The sequence below is a fragment of the Zosterops lateralis genome (genome assembly GCF_965231275.1).
Source record: "Zosterops lateralis genome assembly, chromosome: 3".
Lineage (NCBI taxonomy): Eukaryota > Metazoa > Chordata > Aves > Passeriformes > Zosteropidae > Zosterops > Zosterops lateralis.
The window spans coordinates 109,233,036-109,249,563 of NC_139764.1; the positions used below are offsets into that span (position 1 = coordinate 109,233,036).

At 42.0% G+C, this 16,528-nt stretch overlaps 1 protein-coding gene across 1 annotated transcript; it reads right to left on the reverse strand.

Moving 5' to 3' along the window:
- Window positions 1-865: 865 nt before the first annotated feature.
- On the reverse strand, window positions 866-16,344 carry MMUT (methylmalonyl-CoA mutase). The gene is made up of 12 exons (XM_083856780.1): window positions 15,975-16,344; window positions 14,699-15,066; window positions 13,781-13,938; window positions 13,386-13,557; window positions 11,228-11,476; window positions 10,852-10,963; window positions 9,464-9,579; window positions 8,811-8,926; window positions 4,265-4,396; window positions 2,760-2,907; window positions 2,483-2,650; window positions 866-1,262 (listed from the first exon to the last, which is right to left on the reverse strand). The coding sequence occupies exons 1-12, from the start codon at window positions 16,327-16,329 to the stop codon at window positions 1,134-1,136; spliced, it is 2,223 nt and encodes a 740-aa protein (XP_083712906.1). The 5' UTR covers window positions 16,330-16,344; the 3' UTR covers window positions 866-1,133.
- Between the last annotated feature and the right edge of the window lie 184 nt (window positions 16,345-16,528).

Here is a 16,528-nt window from a genome sequence, read left to right on the forward strand (position 1 = left end):
ACTTGGTGGGTAATGCAAAAAGATGGAGAAACCCGCTGTGTACCACAAGGAAACCTAGTCTTAAGTGAGAAATGGGTGTAAGATTTCATTGTGATGCAGATGGAAATAGAATAAGGGGTGGATAATGTCCTGGATTTGTGAGATAAGAATGTATTCTATTTGCCATCTGTTGGAGGTGGGGGGCAGTTATCTTATCTCTTCCAAGAACAATGTCTCCCTCCGGGGAGATGTCTCCTGCTAATGGGCCATTAAGTGACTCACTGCATGACTGATAAGGTACATCATCCCATTGTGAGATGCTCCACCCAGAAGGAGGAACCAAGCATTCCTACCTGCATAAAATAAGCTTGGTCTAAGCCATCAGCCCAGTTTTTCTTCACTGGATTCCCAGAGGAACAGCCATCTTCACTGGATTCCCAGAGAAGCAGCTTCTTCCCTGCCGGATTCCCAGAGGAGGACCAGGCCCATCTACTCTATCACCAGACCTTCACAGAGAACTATACCCTTCTACAGGATCTCTGCTTCAGCAGCATTTCATCGGCCACTGCAGGAGGCACAGCCACCATCCAACTGGACTTTTACCAACACCCTGACTCCTCAGGGTGTCAGGTTTTCTGACTGTATCAGTAGTTTTGTTTGTACTAATTACATTTGTTGTTCTTTTTTTTTATTTTAGTTTTTTCTAGTAAATAACTATTATTCCCATTCCCATACCTTTGCCTGAGAGCTGGTTTTTTTTATTTTGAAATTGTGGTAATTCGGAGGGAGGGAGGGGGTTTACCTTTTCCACTTCACAGGAGGCTTTTGCCTTCCTTTACAGACTCCTGTCTTTTCAAACTAAGACAGATCTGCAGCAGTTATTTTATTTATCAGTATATCTGGAAAAAAAACAAAAACCAAACACACTTATCTGAATTCCCTTCACTTCCTGAAGTCATAGTTCTAGAGATAAAATCTTCTTGTGAGTACCTATATAAATAATCCTCAAATAGAACAAGCAGAGAGTTGAGAACTTTCTTAGAAAGCACAAAACACGAGGCCGGGGGGCAGTGGGAGCAGAGGTTTGTGGTTGGCCATCCCTTGCTGACAATCAAGTGGTCAGTGTAAGGCTGCTGAGCTGTGACATTTCAGAGTCACATGGATTGCTGCCTCTTCTCCAGGCACTTCTCAATATCATCCAACACTTGCACAGCTGCTTTTGGAATACGAGTGCCTGGACCAAACACATTGGCAACGCCGGCTTCGTACAGGAAGTCATAATCCTGTTGGAAAAGAGATTTAAGAGCTACAGTTAATAGTGAAACAGGCAATTGGTAATTGATTTATAACTGGTGCCTGCTCTGTCCTCTATGCTGGGCCTGAGAAAGCAACAAGCCCCAGAGAGAGGCAGCACAGCTTCAAGGAAATGGGAAAAAGGTGGAAGTTAGAAGGTAGAAAAAAACCACTAGGGTTTTTTTCTTTAGAGTCAGACTAATGGCAATCTTTGGAAAGTATTCAAAAGTCAACTGTATATGATTCTGAATAACCTAACCTAAATTTGATCTAACTTCTAATTTTGAAAATACTAATTTAAAAAAAGGCTTGGGGCAGATGACTGCCAGCAGTCTCTTGCAATCTAGAGTTAATTTAATTTTATGACTGTCCTGAAATTTCAAAAAGACTTGGGAAGCAGTTCTGTATTCTCTCTTTCTTCTATATAGGATATATTACACCTTTACCAACCACAGGGTAGTAGCATCCCATTGAGAGATACCAGACAGAACACAAATTGTCTCCTAGAAAAATACTGTGAGTTTTGTTTGTTCAGTTTAGAATTCTGTCATTCCCGAATACTTAGTTAACTTCCTAGAAAAGGGAGAGGTGTGGAAAAAGAGACTAACAGGAGATTTATGTGCAAAATCAGTTTGGATCACCACAGACAGAGGAAGGCTGTAAGGTGATGGAGACAGGCAGATTGTGCATAAGCTAAGGAAAAATTAAAGATGAAAGCACAAGATCTGACTGCAAGGGAATTCAACAAACTACTCAACAGTTTAGGAGAAAGCAGAGGGTATGAGAGGCAACACCTGCCTGATGATGAGGAAGGTGAGGAGAGGCTGAAAAGTGAGTGAGATGTGCAACCTATGGATGATGGGACCTGCCAGGGGCCTTAGTCAGTGGCTGTGGCTCTTCCCAACCATTGCTGGAATTCTCTTAAGACAGAAGCCAGCCTGTACCAGTGATAGGCAAGGACTGGTGATGCAAAACAGAACACAAAGAACATCCCCCTGAAGCTCATCTTTTCACAACACAGCTGCATTTTCCATCCCACAAACACTCTAAGTTAAACCAGGGCATGGAAAATCAGATCACCTTGCAGATCTGTGCTGGCCCTGCTGACTCTACAGAGTGCTCTGACATTACAGAACAGAGGAAACAGCTCAAACAGCTCAGACAGAGATAAATGAGTCTCTTAGGTGGATGGAAATTTTGCTGCCCATACCTGAGGGGGAATGACTCCTCCACACATGACCAGGATGTCAGGCCGGCCCAGGGCGTTGAGCTCCTTGATGAGTTCAGGCACCAGGGTCTTGTGTCCGGCGGCGAGGGTGCTCACCCCGACACAGTGCACGTCGGCATCCACCGCCTGCTGCGCCACCTCCCGCGGGGTCTGTGTGCACACGGGGCGTGGGGCAGGGCACAGACACAGCCCAGGGCTGAGCACACATTCCAGGGGGAGGGGATGCATTGGGAATGATCTGGGTGCTGCTCAGTCCTACCTGGAAGAGGGGCCCTATGTCCACGTCGAAGCCGATGTCTGCAAAGCCGGTGGTGATGACTTTGGCTCCTCTGTCGTGGCCGTCCTGACCCATCTTGGCCACGAGGATCCGAGGCCTGCGGCCCTCACGGTCCATGAACTTGGTAACCCTGGTTGAAAACACACATTTCTGTCAGTGTGAGTCACTGAGAATGGCTGGAAGTATCTCCACACATAAAAAAAAGCAAGTGTAGCATATTTCATCAAATAAAAAGTCATGTTTTGGCTGTGCAGTCTGCATACTGTGTTAAATATTCATGTTATGTTGTATTAACTAACTTCTTGTATTTACCAGCCTCGAAAATAAAATATTCTTCATTTAAAAAAACTTCCACTATTTGCTTTCTAACAGGTAAAATACTGAATTCTCTATTTTAGTTACACATTTTTTAGTTTTTAAGAATAATTATGACCTATTATTTCAAAAGTATTTGCACACAGATGGGTCCTGGATATCACATTGTGCATTATCATTCCACTGGGCAAAAATCTGTCCAGGGAAGGATTATTGTGTCACCTATTCTGTGCACTCATTCCGCTGCCTCTCTTTTTTTAGATAATGGCAGTTCGTATTTCTGTTGTATTGATGCTTAATGATTCTGTGTAACAAAGGGAGCTACATTGCTGTTTTCAAGGGGTTAGTTCAGTTCTCTTTCACATAAAAGCATAATTTAAGATAGTTAAATAGTTAAAATAAAAGAGCAATAGTGACACTTCCTAGCCCAACTACTTTCAGGTCAATCTAACCACTACCACTGCAAATCCACCAGTAATTCTCTTTCAGGAAAGCCTGAACTCTCCAATGGGTAAACCCCAACAAAGCAGAGACTGATGAGCATCGATTTGTGCTGCATCACCTCCCACAGCAGCAATTCAGGCTCTGTACCCCTGGGAGCAGCAGAAACTGAGAAAAGGCCCAAAGAGGCAACTGTTTTCACACATACCAACATCTTCAGATGCCTTTTCCATCGGGGTATGAGTAACACTCACAGACAGATTTTAGCAACAGTTTTAGCAACAGTAAAAGTGAAATTGCAGGAACAATTTATGGGTAGATCAAAAGGAGGTTTTGTAGTATGAACTGCTGGAAATATTTTAGAGATGACTATTACACAGCCTTTAAAAGAAGCAACTCAATGTACAGGGATTTCAGGCAATGTTTCTCAGCTTCTTAATCCTGCGGCTGCTTAGGCTATTTGAACAAAACCCTCACATCATAACTTCACCTCAGTGAACTTTGTTTGCAAGCAAATAAAAGTTCAATTAAGTTTTGACTTTGTCTTATTATACTTAATCCTTGTCATTCTATTTCCCTGCCCACAAGAGTGCTTTTGCAGGTCATTGTTTTCCCCAGGGAAGTCACCCAGCTTTGGGAAATGTTTTTTTAGGCCACAGTCAGTAGCACATGTACCTCCTGGATGAAATGTGAGGCTATTACACTTTTGGCTACCTGAGAAGAGTTCTCACCTCTTGATGGCATGAAGGATTTCATCACTCTCTCCAAACTCCTGGCGATAGGCCCCGCTGACCATGCGGTCGCTGGCTTTGTGCTCCCCGAACACTTTCTTCATGGCATCTGTGATCTCCCCCACGGTGCACCTGAGGCACAGACAAAAATCATTCCTGTGAGCAGCAGGCTGAAATGAAAACAGGACACAGACACCACTGGAACTGGCCCAACCATTTGCCTTGCTGCTGGACAAATTCATTTACGTTGGTTTTCCTTTCAGTGCTGCAACTCTGAACATCTGACTCATCCCACAGATAAAACATGCAAAGGCATTTTAAAGAAAATACCTTACTGCTCATGTGAGAATTGATTTACAAGAGGCAAGGCAATGGGGAATGGCAAAATGAAAATTAAATTAGATTTTTTGAATGGGGCTTTTTTTGGGTGGGCTCAGACTGAAAGATTCTGCATTTGGACCCATGCTAAAATACAAAGTATAAATCAAGAGGGACAAAAAAAAGGAAGAACACACAGAAAAGAGTGAAACCTAACATTTTAACAGAAATTTATTTCCCTTTCCCTTGATGCTTATATTTTAGTATTTATTCTTCTCTTGCACTCCTGACACAGCTCCTTTACTCACTGAGATGCAGAAGGATCTGAGAAATTTACATGCAAGCTACAAGTTTTGTTTGCTACTGGACACAATGTACATGTTTGAAATAATACTTCTGCTGTAGCACAAGTGATAGAAGCAAACTAGGCTGTGCTGTCTTCTTGTGCAAACATCAGCAATAACAGTCTCTATCCCAAAGCAATTAAAAAATCTGTTCTGAATCCCAATTGCTGCAGTCTTTGTCAAAGGAAGGAAATTAAAATACTACTCTTCTAAACCACTTTAAAAGTGCATTTACAAATACAGACACCAAAGCAGTATTAAGTATATAACTAATATAGCTAGCACATTTCAAATCTCTGGAATCCAAATTTTCTCCTGACACATTATATTTATTCTCTACAACTCCCTGAAAGGAGGGTGAAGCCAGGTAGGGGTCGGTCTCTTCTCCCAGGTAACAAGTGACAGGACAAAAGGAAGTGGCCTTAAGTTGCACCAGGGGAGGTTTAGGTTGGATATTTGGAAAAATTTCTTCACTGAAATGAGTATCAGGCATTAGGACAGGCTGCCCAGGGCAGTGGTGGAGGGATCCCTCCCATCCCTGGAGGGATTTAAAAGCTGTGTAGATGTGGCACTTGGGGACATAGGTTAGTAGTGGATCTGTCAGTGCTGAGGGAATAGTTGATTGGACTCAGTGATCTTAAAGGAATTTTCCAAACTAAAGGATTCTATGATTTAACTACAAGCTACTCTGAGGCAAAATTAACTTAAGCACTCTCTAAAGCTTTTATATAAAATGCTCAGGAAAGACTGGACAAGGTGCACCTTGCTGTCCACACACCTCTACAAGGAGATGGCCAAATGAGCTGTACTCAGTTTTGCTTCTGCTGTTTGCAGTTTCAGCAGCCACTGATTCCTACCCTGGGCAATCTGCCACATGTGCCCCCAAAGTAACAAGACATGGATTTCTGCAGCATTTGCTGAATCCTTCAGTAAATTTCACAGGGATGTTTTACTTCCTGTGACCCCCCCAACTAATTTGCTCTTTTGCTCTCAGCAAACTTAGTTATAAACATAAAGTATGCAAAGGTAAAATGTCAGAAATCCATTTGTGATCCCATAGGTAAGATCTGTACAGATCAGATCAGATGTCTGAGGTGGCCTCTTATCTCTGGTATCACTTTTCAGTTAGCCACCTTTGCCTAAAGACAGCATCACTCTGGAACACACATTTTTAACTCATATTATGGATGCTGTTTTGGCCATTTTTGCCATTTCTCCTCCCCTGGCTTTCTGGAATTCTGCTTGACTTACTGTCAATCACTCGTGTCACCAGGTTTTGATTTTCAGGACATCTAAATAATCTTATTAATATTATTGCTTTCTGTAATTACTAACAAAGAATGAAAAGTAAACTGCAAAAGTGCATTAAGTGAGGTGACTTCCCCAAGGTTAAAAAGCAAGTTTCCAACAGACTTAGAAAAAACAGTCTATAAATACTGACTCCTTTTCAGAATGCCAGACATCACAGACTGCAGCCCAAAGCAAATACACCTCATGCACCAACACTGAGGGCTTACTCCTGGCAGTGTGGTGAAGGGCCACAGTGGCATAAAAGATATTTTCTTCTAGACAACGCTAAGCTTATATAAATCTTTCTCCTCCTCTTTTGCAGAAGCAATATCTGAGTATACTTGAGTATTAAATAAAGCCCACCATGACTGTGGTGTGTTTTTCTGTTCTTATTATGTAAAAGTGCAAATGAAATTTTTGTGTTACAAATGGAAAAAATAAATGAGGTATAACCCAGTGGCTGGGATGAAGCTGTTTTTGTGTACTGTACAAAAATGAAACACACTTCTTTCTTCTGTAGACACTGCTTCTGAAATCCCTGTGTTTTGAAAATTGTGTCCCAAATCTCTGCAACCCTTTAAATCTAAAGCTTTTAAATAGTAATAGGAGTTTTGCTTATAAACTACTCATGAATACTTTCCTGCTATTATCAAGAAACTTCTTTTATTTTTTTAAATCTCTGCCACATATGCATCCACAATGGAATTGCTGTCTCTGAAGCCAGGAATACAGCCTCTTTTCTTAACAGAGTCATTTTTTATCAGTCTGTATTTGTGTGTGACTCTCTCCCAGTGGATCACAACCAGCTGCAGAGCCTAAATACCAATTTGGAGAAAGTCAATGGCCATAATGTACCCGTTAAAGCTGACACCCTGTGTCTCTCAGCCTCAGCTGCTGCTGCTCCTCACTGCATTTCCCCAGTAAGCAGAGGAGCAGTGTGAAATCAGGTGAGGAAGTACCATAGGGACACAGAAGGGAAAGAAAAAGAAGAAGCACAAGCAGCTATGCTGCATTTCTGCCTTCCCTTTTCATCACTGAACTGCAAGTCTGAAGAGGGACACACAAAAACAGCACAGCAGGTGAGGGAGGAGAGAAAGAACTTGGTGTAACCTGTGCTATTTTCCTGGGGTAATGGGGTTTCTCGTGAGACATGAGGCACAGAAGGGAAGTACTACACTCATTCCCTGTAATTTTAGATCTGGCTTATTTCTTGGGTTGGAATTACAACATTAACTTTTCTACTTGTGTTTGTCTGCACTGAAATCTCTGTACTAGTCCACAGAATCCTTTCCATAGCTCAGCACTGACAATTCTGTGCTACTCATTTTATTCCAAGTGGGCTATATTACATCCTGCTCAAAATTCATCATTTTCCATTCAGCAGGAAAGAGGCATCTGTCCCTCTCCTGCTGGTGATACTGGCCTACTTGTTGACTACTTGTGAAGGGTGAATGTGTTAATTTTGAAACCTTTTCCCATGTTGCCCCCAACAGGAAGGCTCCCTGTACATGTTCCCAGAGCTCACAATCCTCCTTCAAACACTGTATCCAAATCCAGGATAGATTCTTTCTGTGGTCACATCCCATATATACTTTTGGGGCAGAATTAAGTTTTGTGTTTGGAACTTTAAAAGTGCATCTTCAGTCCATTCATGCTTTTACAATTAACAAAAACGAGGTCACCAAGGATAGAAACTAGGAGTTGACTGATTAATTTTGGTACAGAAGATATGAATCCCTTGTAAATCCAACACCGCCCTCCTGTGACCTTCCCAGTTCAGAAAGAAATGTAGACATACTGCTGGAGATTCCTGACAGACTGTGGTTAAATATATCTAAAATACAATTATTAAGTATTCTAGGAATGGAAGTGAAGGAATTTGAGATGTGACAGTAAAAACAGGGCAGCAGCCCAATAAAGAGTGAATTTGGTTTGTTCATATTTGGGCCCTTTAGTTCATTAAGGAACAGACAGACAGGATCTATTCTAGAGATTGATGCTGACCTTGAAACAGGAAAGAAAACAGCCTCAAAAGTACCCTGGGTGAAAAAAGGAACTGTTTCACTGGACTCTAAGGATGCCTCACACTGCTCAAGAACATTTCTTACAACTTTGCCTGACTAAGCAAACTGATTTCTCCTTTAGACAAAAAATGTTTTCACACCAATCTGTGGTGCAAGGAAAGATGAAGCAACAGAGCATGATAAGACTGTAAATATCCATTTTCACATCTCAGACACTTAAACTCCTTGACCCATGAAACAATTGAGTGGCAGAGAAATCCAGTTATGTCCTGGAACTGGTAAGAATATGAGTTGTAAACAGCAGAACATGTATGAACAGCCTCATTTCATATCAGATTCTTTATATCTGTGGTGTTCCTTGTGAGAAATCAAAGTACTGCCTTAAGAAGCTGTAAAATGTAATAATAATGTTTCTTACAATGTGAAACTGCAGCCATTATTTATTTCCACCTCTAAAGAAAAACCCCAAAACTCCAGTATTGCTGACACCACACTCAAGAAAAGTTAAAAGGTGAAAATGAAGCATCAATTTTTAAATAGGAATTGGCTGTTCAACCCCACCCCCAGTACCTGGCACGTGCTGCTTCCACTGCCAGACCAAGTAAGTTGCCTTCCCCAGTGGCAGCACATTGTGTGAGAGCATCCAGGGCCTGCTGGGCTGCAGCTTGGTCTCTGCTGGCCTTCACCTGAAGTGCAGGAAGGAGACATTCAGTTCAAAGAAACCACAAAGTGAAATGAGAAGTCGAGTGTGGAAGATTTGTCTAATTTCAAATATTAATTCTGGATGTGGAATTGTCAACATCTACTTCATATTTCAATGAGATTAGAAGTTAAAAGGCATCTTGGACCTTAAAATGTGTACAAGCCCATAACATAACCCTAAACCAATTTTATCTACATTTTCACTGATTATGAAAGTGGATGTTGATTTCTGGTTCTGTATCCCTCAGTAGAACTTGACAAGAAGCACCCAACAGTGAGTGATTAAACAATGTTACAGGCTTTTAGAGCAAAACATTGCATAGATGGTTTCTATCTTATTTTCAGAACATGTAAAGCTCTCAATTCTTAAAGGCTGAACATACAGATTTATATTCCAGGTTCTCCATTAATGACCAGAGTGGACTCTCAGAAACTGGAAGGTCAAACTTCTGGCAAGCAGCCTGTACTCAATCTCTGTCTGCAATTACAATAAGATTTATTTTTAAGAAGGTTGTTCCCACCTTGTTGATTTTCTCGATCTGCTTGGCACGGACTACAGAGTTATCAATGGCCAGAACTTCCACTGCCTCCTCTTTCTCCAGCTGGTGCTTGTTCACTCCAACAATTACTTCAGACCCTATTTCCAGTGGAAACACCAGAAACTCAGAACATATTTGCAAACTACTGTGAAAAGACACAATGTTAACAGGACAAGAAGATTTTGAGTATTGTTATGCATTGCTTTGCTTATATAACCATACACATTTCACATATGTAAAATCTGCTCTTATAGAATGGATTTAAGTCTGTACTTTCCAGATTTTATGATAAGAGATTAAATGCATGAACAATGAATACTGCAGCCAGCAGAAAAAAAAAATAAATAAATAGAACAATATTTATCTTGCAAACTCATTTAGTGATGAGTCCTTAAAATACATTGGCTATTTGTCTCTTTTTAAGCTTACATAAGTGTATCTGACAGAACTAAGCAGAAGTGGTGGTCTCTGGCTCTGCATTTACTTTTCTGATTCAACAGAAAAATAAGACAATGAAGTTCCTAGCTAAAACTACTCCATGTGCATAAAAATTAATTTATTATGTTGGGAAATTATATTTTAGGTTTCAATCAGTATGGACTTATAAACTATTTTTATTTGCAGTGCCAGATAACATTAATATGCTCTTTGAAACAACATGAAGTAATTTACCTTATAAGAGAAAACACAGAACTTTACTGAATATTCTTTATTTGCCATAATTAAGACCTGCTTCAAATTTATCCTCCATACAAAGAAGTCCATGTAACTCTTTCATGTTTGATTTATTCCTAATTTCTGTTCCTGGATTACTATTGGAATGTAGATCACAAAAAGTGGAATAGAGTTTTAAGCACACATGTATAAATATCTCCACAAATACTCTCTGAGTACACATACATATGTATAGGCAACAAGGAGCTACATTATCCTCTGCTATGTTCTGACCATTCAGGAAAAATGGGCAGTTCTCCAGAAAACTCAGGAATTTGGCCAGCTATGATGAGTATCGCCATCTGGTGGCATTTCTGCTTTTAAACTCAGGAATCGTAACTTAAAGCTCCTATCAGAAACCAAGCCATTCTCTATTGAAGGCTCCAAACACTCCTTTAAAATGGTGTTTGTACTGCTCGGTCTAATCTAATCTTGAACGTGTCACGCAAGACTTTTCACACTAATGCTGCATTCTGTACATGCTGTCTCTTTCCAGATCTTTCACTGACATAAAACCATCACCATTTGTTCTATCACTCACAATCTGCTACTCCTAAACTGAGAAATTAAAAACCACCATGAACATGTGTGTAAAAAACCTTTATACTGAAGTATTTTATTGGCAATTTTCCCTTCTTTCATCCCCTTGCTCCTACCAGAGTCAATCCTGGCTTGTCTCCGGGCTGCACACTCTTCAATACGAAGTTTGGGGATCCCCTCAGCAACAGCTTTGGCCATTCCACCCATTTCTTCTATCTCCTCAATAAGCTGAGAAATGGAGAGGATTGAGATAGTGAGTAGTAGCAAGGCTTAAAAATTGAGCTTTGTACCTGTGCTACCACTCACATTTTTATTAAACGTTTTCTATACAGTTTTGTGATTGGAACTGTGTTTTGTAAAATTTGTTTACAAAGGCATCACTGAAGCAGAAGTGTAAAATAATTCCTTGATTAGAAGTTACCACTTTATCAAACAGCCCCTTAGAAGGCATTTCTCAAAATTTCTATCCCAGAGAAGGTTTTGCAAACTGACCTTTAAAGCAGCTTCATAGACTTCATTGGTGAGGCACTCCATGAGGTAAGACCCCCCCCAGGGATCTGCCACTTTGGGAATGCCCGACTCCTCCTGGATTATGATCTGTGTGTTGCGGGCAATGCGAGCACTCTTGACTGTGGGCAGCCCCAAGGCCTCGTCATAGGAGTTGGTGTGCAGAGACTGCGTCCCCCCAAACACCGCGGCCATGGCCTCGATGGTGGTGCGGATCACGTTGTTGAAGGGATCCTGGAAGGAAAAAGGAAAAGCTCTGGAGCTCAGCGGTTCTGCCACGGGGCTGAGGCAGGTTAGCGTCCTGGGTTGTAGTGTGGGATGTACACAAAGTATTTATTCTATCACCATCTTCATGAACTGTTAAACCAAGTGGGGCAGTGTTTCCCAGGCCCCCTGCCTTTGGCCTGTCTTCTGCTCATGACCCATCAATGCCTTGCCCATGACTCACAGGTAACTCCCTCCAGGAGTTATCTCTGTTTAATGGGCCATCAAGGACCTACTTCATGACTCGTCATCCCATTGTGAGATGCTCCACCCAGGGGGAGGAGTCAAGCATTCTCACTTGGATATAATCTGGGATTTGGGACAGTACAAGCAGCCCTTACCTACTGGATTCCCAGAAGGACCAGAGCTACCAGACCTTTCTACAGGATCACTGCTTCAGGAAGAGCACCTCACCTGGACTGCTTCCACCATCCTGCTCAGGTTGTATTCTGACTCTATCAATGGTCTTTTGTGTTATTGCATTTATTTTATTTTACCTTTTCACCTTTCCTCTTATTAAATTGTATTTCTGACTTGGAGCCTCTCACTCGTTTTGCTTTCAAACCACAACAGTTAGTCATTATTGCAACGGAACAAATGCAAAAATCCCCACTGAAACACTGTCATCAGAAAAAAAGCTGAAAAAAACTCCGAATCAAACCGATTCATCACTTGTTGATATCTTAACAAAGAGATTAATCTATAAAGCAAGCCAGAACGATCACTGTGCTGCTGAACTGCTCACAGTAACAAACCAAAACCTAATTTATATTTAGAGGTGTTTCAAGGAACTTAGTGAATCCAAATCAGAGAGGATAGAACAGTAGGTTTCATGTTTTCCGTCCCCCAAATACAGAATTCTTGGAGCAGTGAACATGTGTCAGACAAATTGCTAGTCAAGATGTGTTTTGGAACTAAATGTGCTTAAATATTTTCATTAATGACAGCATCACATAAGGTAGTTACAGAAAACTGTGATTTGGATAGGTAAGAATGTAAAACATAAAGGCACATTAAGTATACTTGTCCTCTGAAACCTGTAAGGAGAAAATACTGCTCACTGAGAAGCTATATTAAGATAAACCACAATGTTTAGACAAAAAGGAAGAGCTATGATCAAGTCAGAAATATTTTTACACTGGACACTGGAAGACAACTGAATATAGTTTGGGTAATAATAACATTTTTACACTCCCACAATACTTTTAATTGGAGGGCCCACAGAGGCCACTGTTCAGAAAATTCTATTTGTTTTAGTTTTACTGTATTATTGTAATGTAAGTAAACATTACTTTTACTTTGAAAAAAAACCCAAAACAACAAAAATAATAAGGCACAGAGTCAACAATGCTTATAATCACAACCTAAAAATAACTCCTATTGCATGACTTTGACTGAGCAGCAGGCCTTGGGATCAGAGCTGGAACCCAGCTCTGACCTGACCTGGGAATCTGTTGCATTCCAATGATTTATCTCCTTGCTGTAATGTAAATCAGCAGATTTAAGGAGCAGAGAGTGCACCCAGTTTCAAAGGAGCAGATGAGTTGTAACCATTGCTTCTCTCTTCAGCACTGAGCATCAGGGGCATGAGTGACTCCCTTGGCTGCTCAAATGAATTCTCCTTTGATCCTGAGAAAAAGGTGCCTCTGCTTGCTCACTGCACTGCATTTTGGAAGGATAACTCACAGGACAAATCCAAGAGGGAGCTTCATCCTCTGAGTGCTGAATTGACATAAAGGTGTATCCAATGCCAGTGTGTGTGTATCAGACTGAGAGGACAGCAGCTGCACCTTTGTGAGCAACACCAGCTGCCCCCTGTAAGACTCACATCACGAGAGCACCTTTGAGTAAGGATGTTGATGAGAGTTCAATTTCTAACCTGCTCAGTGAGTGACCAGCCTGAAGTCTGACAATGAGCTCTCAGCAGAAGGGATTTGGAATCCTTGGGCTTAAACATTTTCTCAATCAAGTGAGCCCACAGCCGCCTCCCAGCTCTCAGCTTTGCTATTTCCATGTAGAAGTTCATGCCAATTCCCCAGAAGAAAGAGAGCCTGTAATAGGAGAACATGCACAGAATATAACATTGAATCATTCTAATAACTCTGGATCAATAACAGAGAAGCCCTACAGCAAGGTCCCTCTGATTAATGCACTTTCACAGATGATGGGAATGTTCCTACTTCCTTGCATGTGTAAAAATACTGAATTTGATATTAAACTCTATCGAGGTTTTACCAAAAGTGAGTTTTATATTTGTGAATTTCTTGAGCTCACCTAGGTGCAAATTCATCAATAGTGAGGCCAGCTTTAAGCCCAGTTCTGCAGTACTCCAAGCCATCTGCTATGGTATAAGCTAATTCCAGGATGGTGTCAGCTCCTGCCTCTTGCATGTGGTACCCACTGATGGAAATGGAATTAAATTTTGGCATATACTGAAAAAAAAACCAAACAAAGCTATAACAGGGTATAACAGCACAAGGGAGGATCAAATACTTGTTCTATCAACATTCACACAGAATCACAGAATGGTTTGGGTTGGAAGAGAGTTTAGGGTCATCTAGTTTCAACACCCCCTGCCATGGGCAGGGACACCTTCCACTATCCCAGGCTGCTCCAAGCCCCATCCAGCCTGGCCTTGGACACTTCCAGGGATTGCAGCCACAGCTTCTCTGGGAAACTTCTGCCTGGGCCTCAACAACCTCACAGGGAAGAATTTCTTCTAACATCTAATCTAAATCCTCTTTTAGTTTAAAAATGTTCCTCCTTGTCCTGTCGCTATCTGTGTAAAAAGTTGTCACTATTGGTGTAAAATGTTGCTCTCAACATTTATTTTATAAACCCCCCTTAGGCACTGAAAGGCTTCAGTGAGGTCCCCCTGGAGCCTCCTCCAGGCTAAACACCCCCAGCTTTCTCAGCCTGTCTCCAGGGCAGAGATACTCCAGCCCATTCTCTGAATTCCTTGTTGACTGCAAATACAACCCATCTCTACAAAGATACGTTTGCAGATTTGGTCTGACTCAAACTTCAAATTCAAATTACAAGTGGTATTGGATCTTAACTTCTCCTACTGGCCCTTTCCACAACCACGTTACTCTTCTCTATGACATGCCTTCCCATTTTTTCTTTGCTCTCCAAAATGCCTCATAAACAATTAACCTAATAACAGAAGTTATACATTTAACCAATGAATACCTTTGAGGTGTACTGGAAGATGTCAGCAATGATCTTCATAGATGGTTCTGGGGGGAAGATGTAGGTATTTCTGACCATGAACTCCTTCAGGATGTCATTTTGGATTGTCCCTGTCAGCTTGGCCTGAGGCACTCCCTGCTCTTCCCCAGTCACAATGAATGTAGCCAGCACAGGAATGACTGCCCCATTCATTGTCATGGAAACTGACATTTTCTCCAAAGGAATTCCATCAAAAAGGATTTTGGTGTCTTCCACTGTGTCGATGGCAACTCCAGCCATTCCAACGTCTCCTCGGACTCGGGGATTGTCTGAATCATAACCACGGTGGGTGGCTAAATCAAAAGCAACTGATAATCCCTGCTGGCCAGCTACATGAAAAATAAAGGGAAAAACCCAAAAAACAACAAAGAGAGATAGTTAGAAGCATTGAACAGACTTGGATTAGTATGGGATCTAAATTTATTAACTCTATCTTACACGATTCAGGCTTGGATGGATAACTAAATTTTGATGTCAAACATTGTTCTTTCCCCAAACCTGTCCAGGGTCTAGTAGTCTTAAACTTTAAATGAAAAAGTTTTTAATGGGGGAAAAAAAGCCAAAAAGGTAGTCCTTACTGTGCTTTAAAAATTGCTCACCCACAAGTTATTAATATACCTAGAGAGGCAGTACAAGAGCTTATATACCTAAGTCAGCTTGGCTTAGCTGGGAACAGAAGTGTCATAAACTCTACTCTGTCACGTTACCTTCTCTTTATCACCAACTAAACACACACAAGCTGTTCCCTGGCTCTACCAACACAAGCTGCTATTTGTAAATCTGCAGTAAGAGGAAATTATTCATATAAAGCAGGGAAAAGGACAGCCAGAGCTCTTGTTGCTGCAACCCGAAAGCAGAACCCAAAACTCAGCTGTCCCCAGGCATCCCCCTCCTGACCAGTAACTGGGCTGTGCTACCAGCTAACCCAGGTTACCACTTCTGCTTCAGCTCTGTGATCTCAGCTGCTTGAACCCTGAGATGGATCCAAATTATGTCTGTGTGTTAAAGTGCAATAAAAACCAGCATTTAACACATTCATTCTCCACAGCCAAACAAAACAAAAGCACTTCCAGAAACGATCCAGTTTCCCAGTAATAAAGAAAGACAGTGCCACTGGGAAGACCTTATCAGAAATCCAAACTCACAGCATGGAACAATCACATTTGCCATGTAACTGACTGAATTCATGTCCCCCATTGCCTCACGAGGCAGTTGTCTCCCAGACCAGCTGGCCCACCTTTGATGTTGTCCTTGTAGAACTTGTTGCTCTCCTCCACGGTGCTGAACCCAGCGTACTGGCGGATGGTCCAGGGCCTGTACGTGTACATGGTGGGGTAGGGCCCCCGAGTGAAAGGCTTCACCCCCGGCAGCTCCTCAGGGAAATCCTCCGTGTCCCTTTTGGAGTACAAAGGCTTGATGTCGATCCCCTCTGGGGTGTGCCAAATTAAATCCTTCGGGTTCTTGCCTTTCAGCTGCTTCTGAGCCAGGGCAGCCCACTCGGGGTGCAGGGGCTGCCGGTGCAGGGAGCGCCAGGCCAGGAGCGCGCAGCGGCGCGGCCGCAGCCGCAGGACGGCGTCCCCGGCCCTCAGCATGGCTCTGCTCACAGCCCGGGGCAAGCTGCACAAAACAGAAACGAGTATTCTGCATTGTTATATGCACCTAACATAGGAGATGTGAGGATGGGGAGGTCAAGCAGTTTGCTAAAGCTAAAACAATCCCTCCGGAGAAAAATGAAACTGATTTGACAGACAGTCCTTCTTCTTGCCTTTCAACCAGGGACAGAGCTCAGGA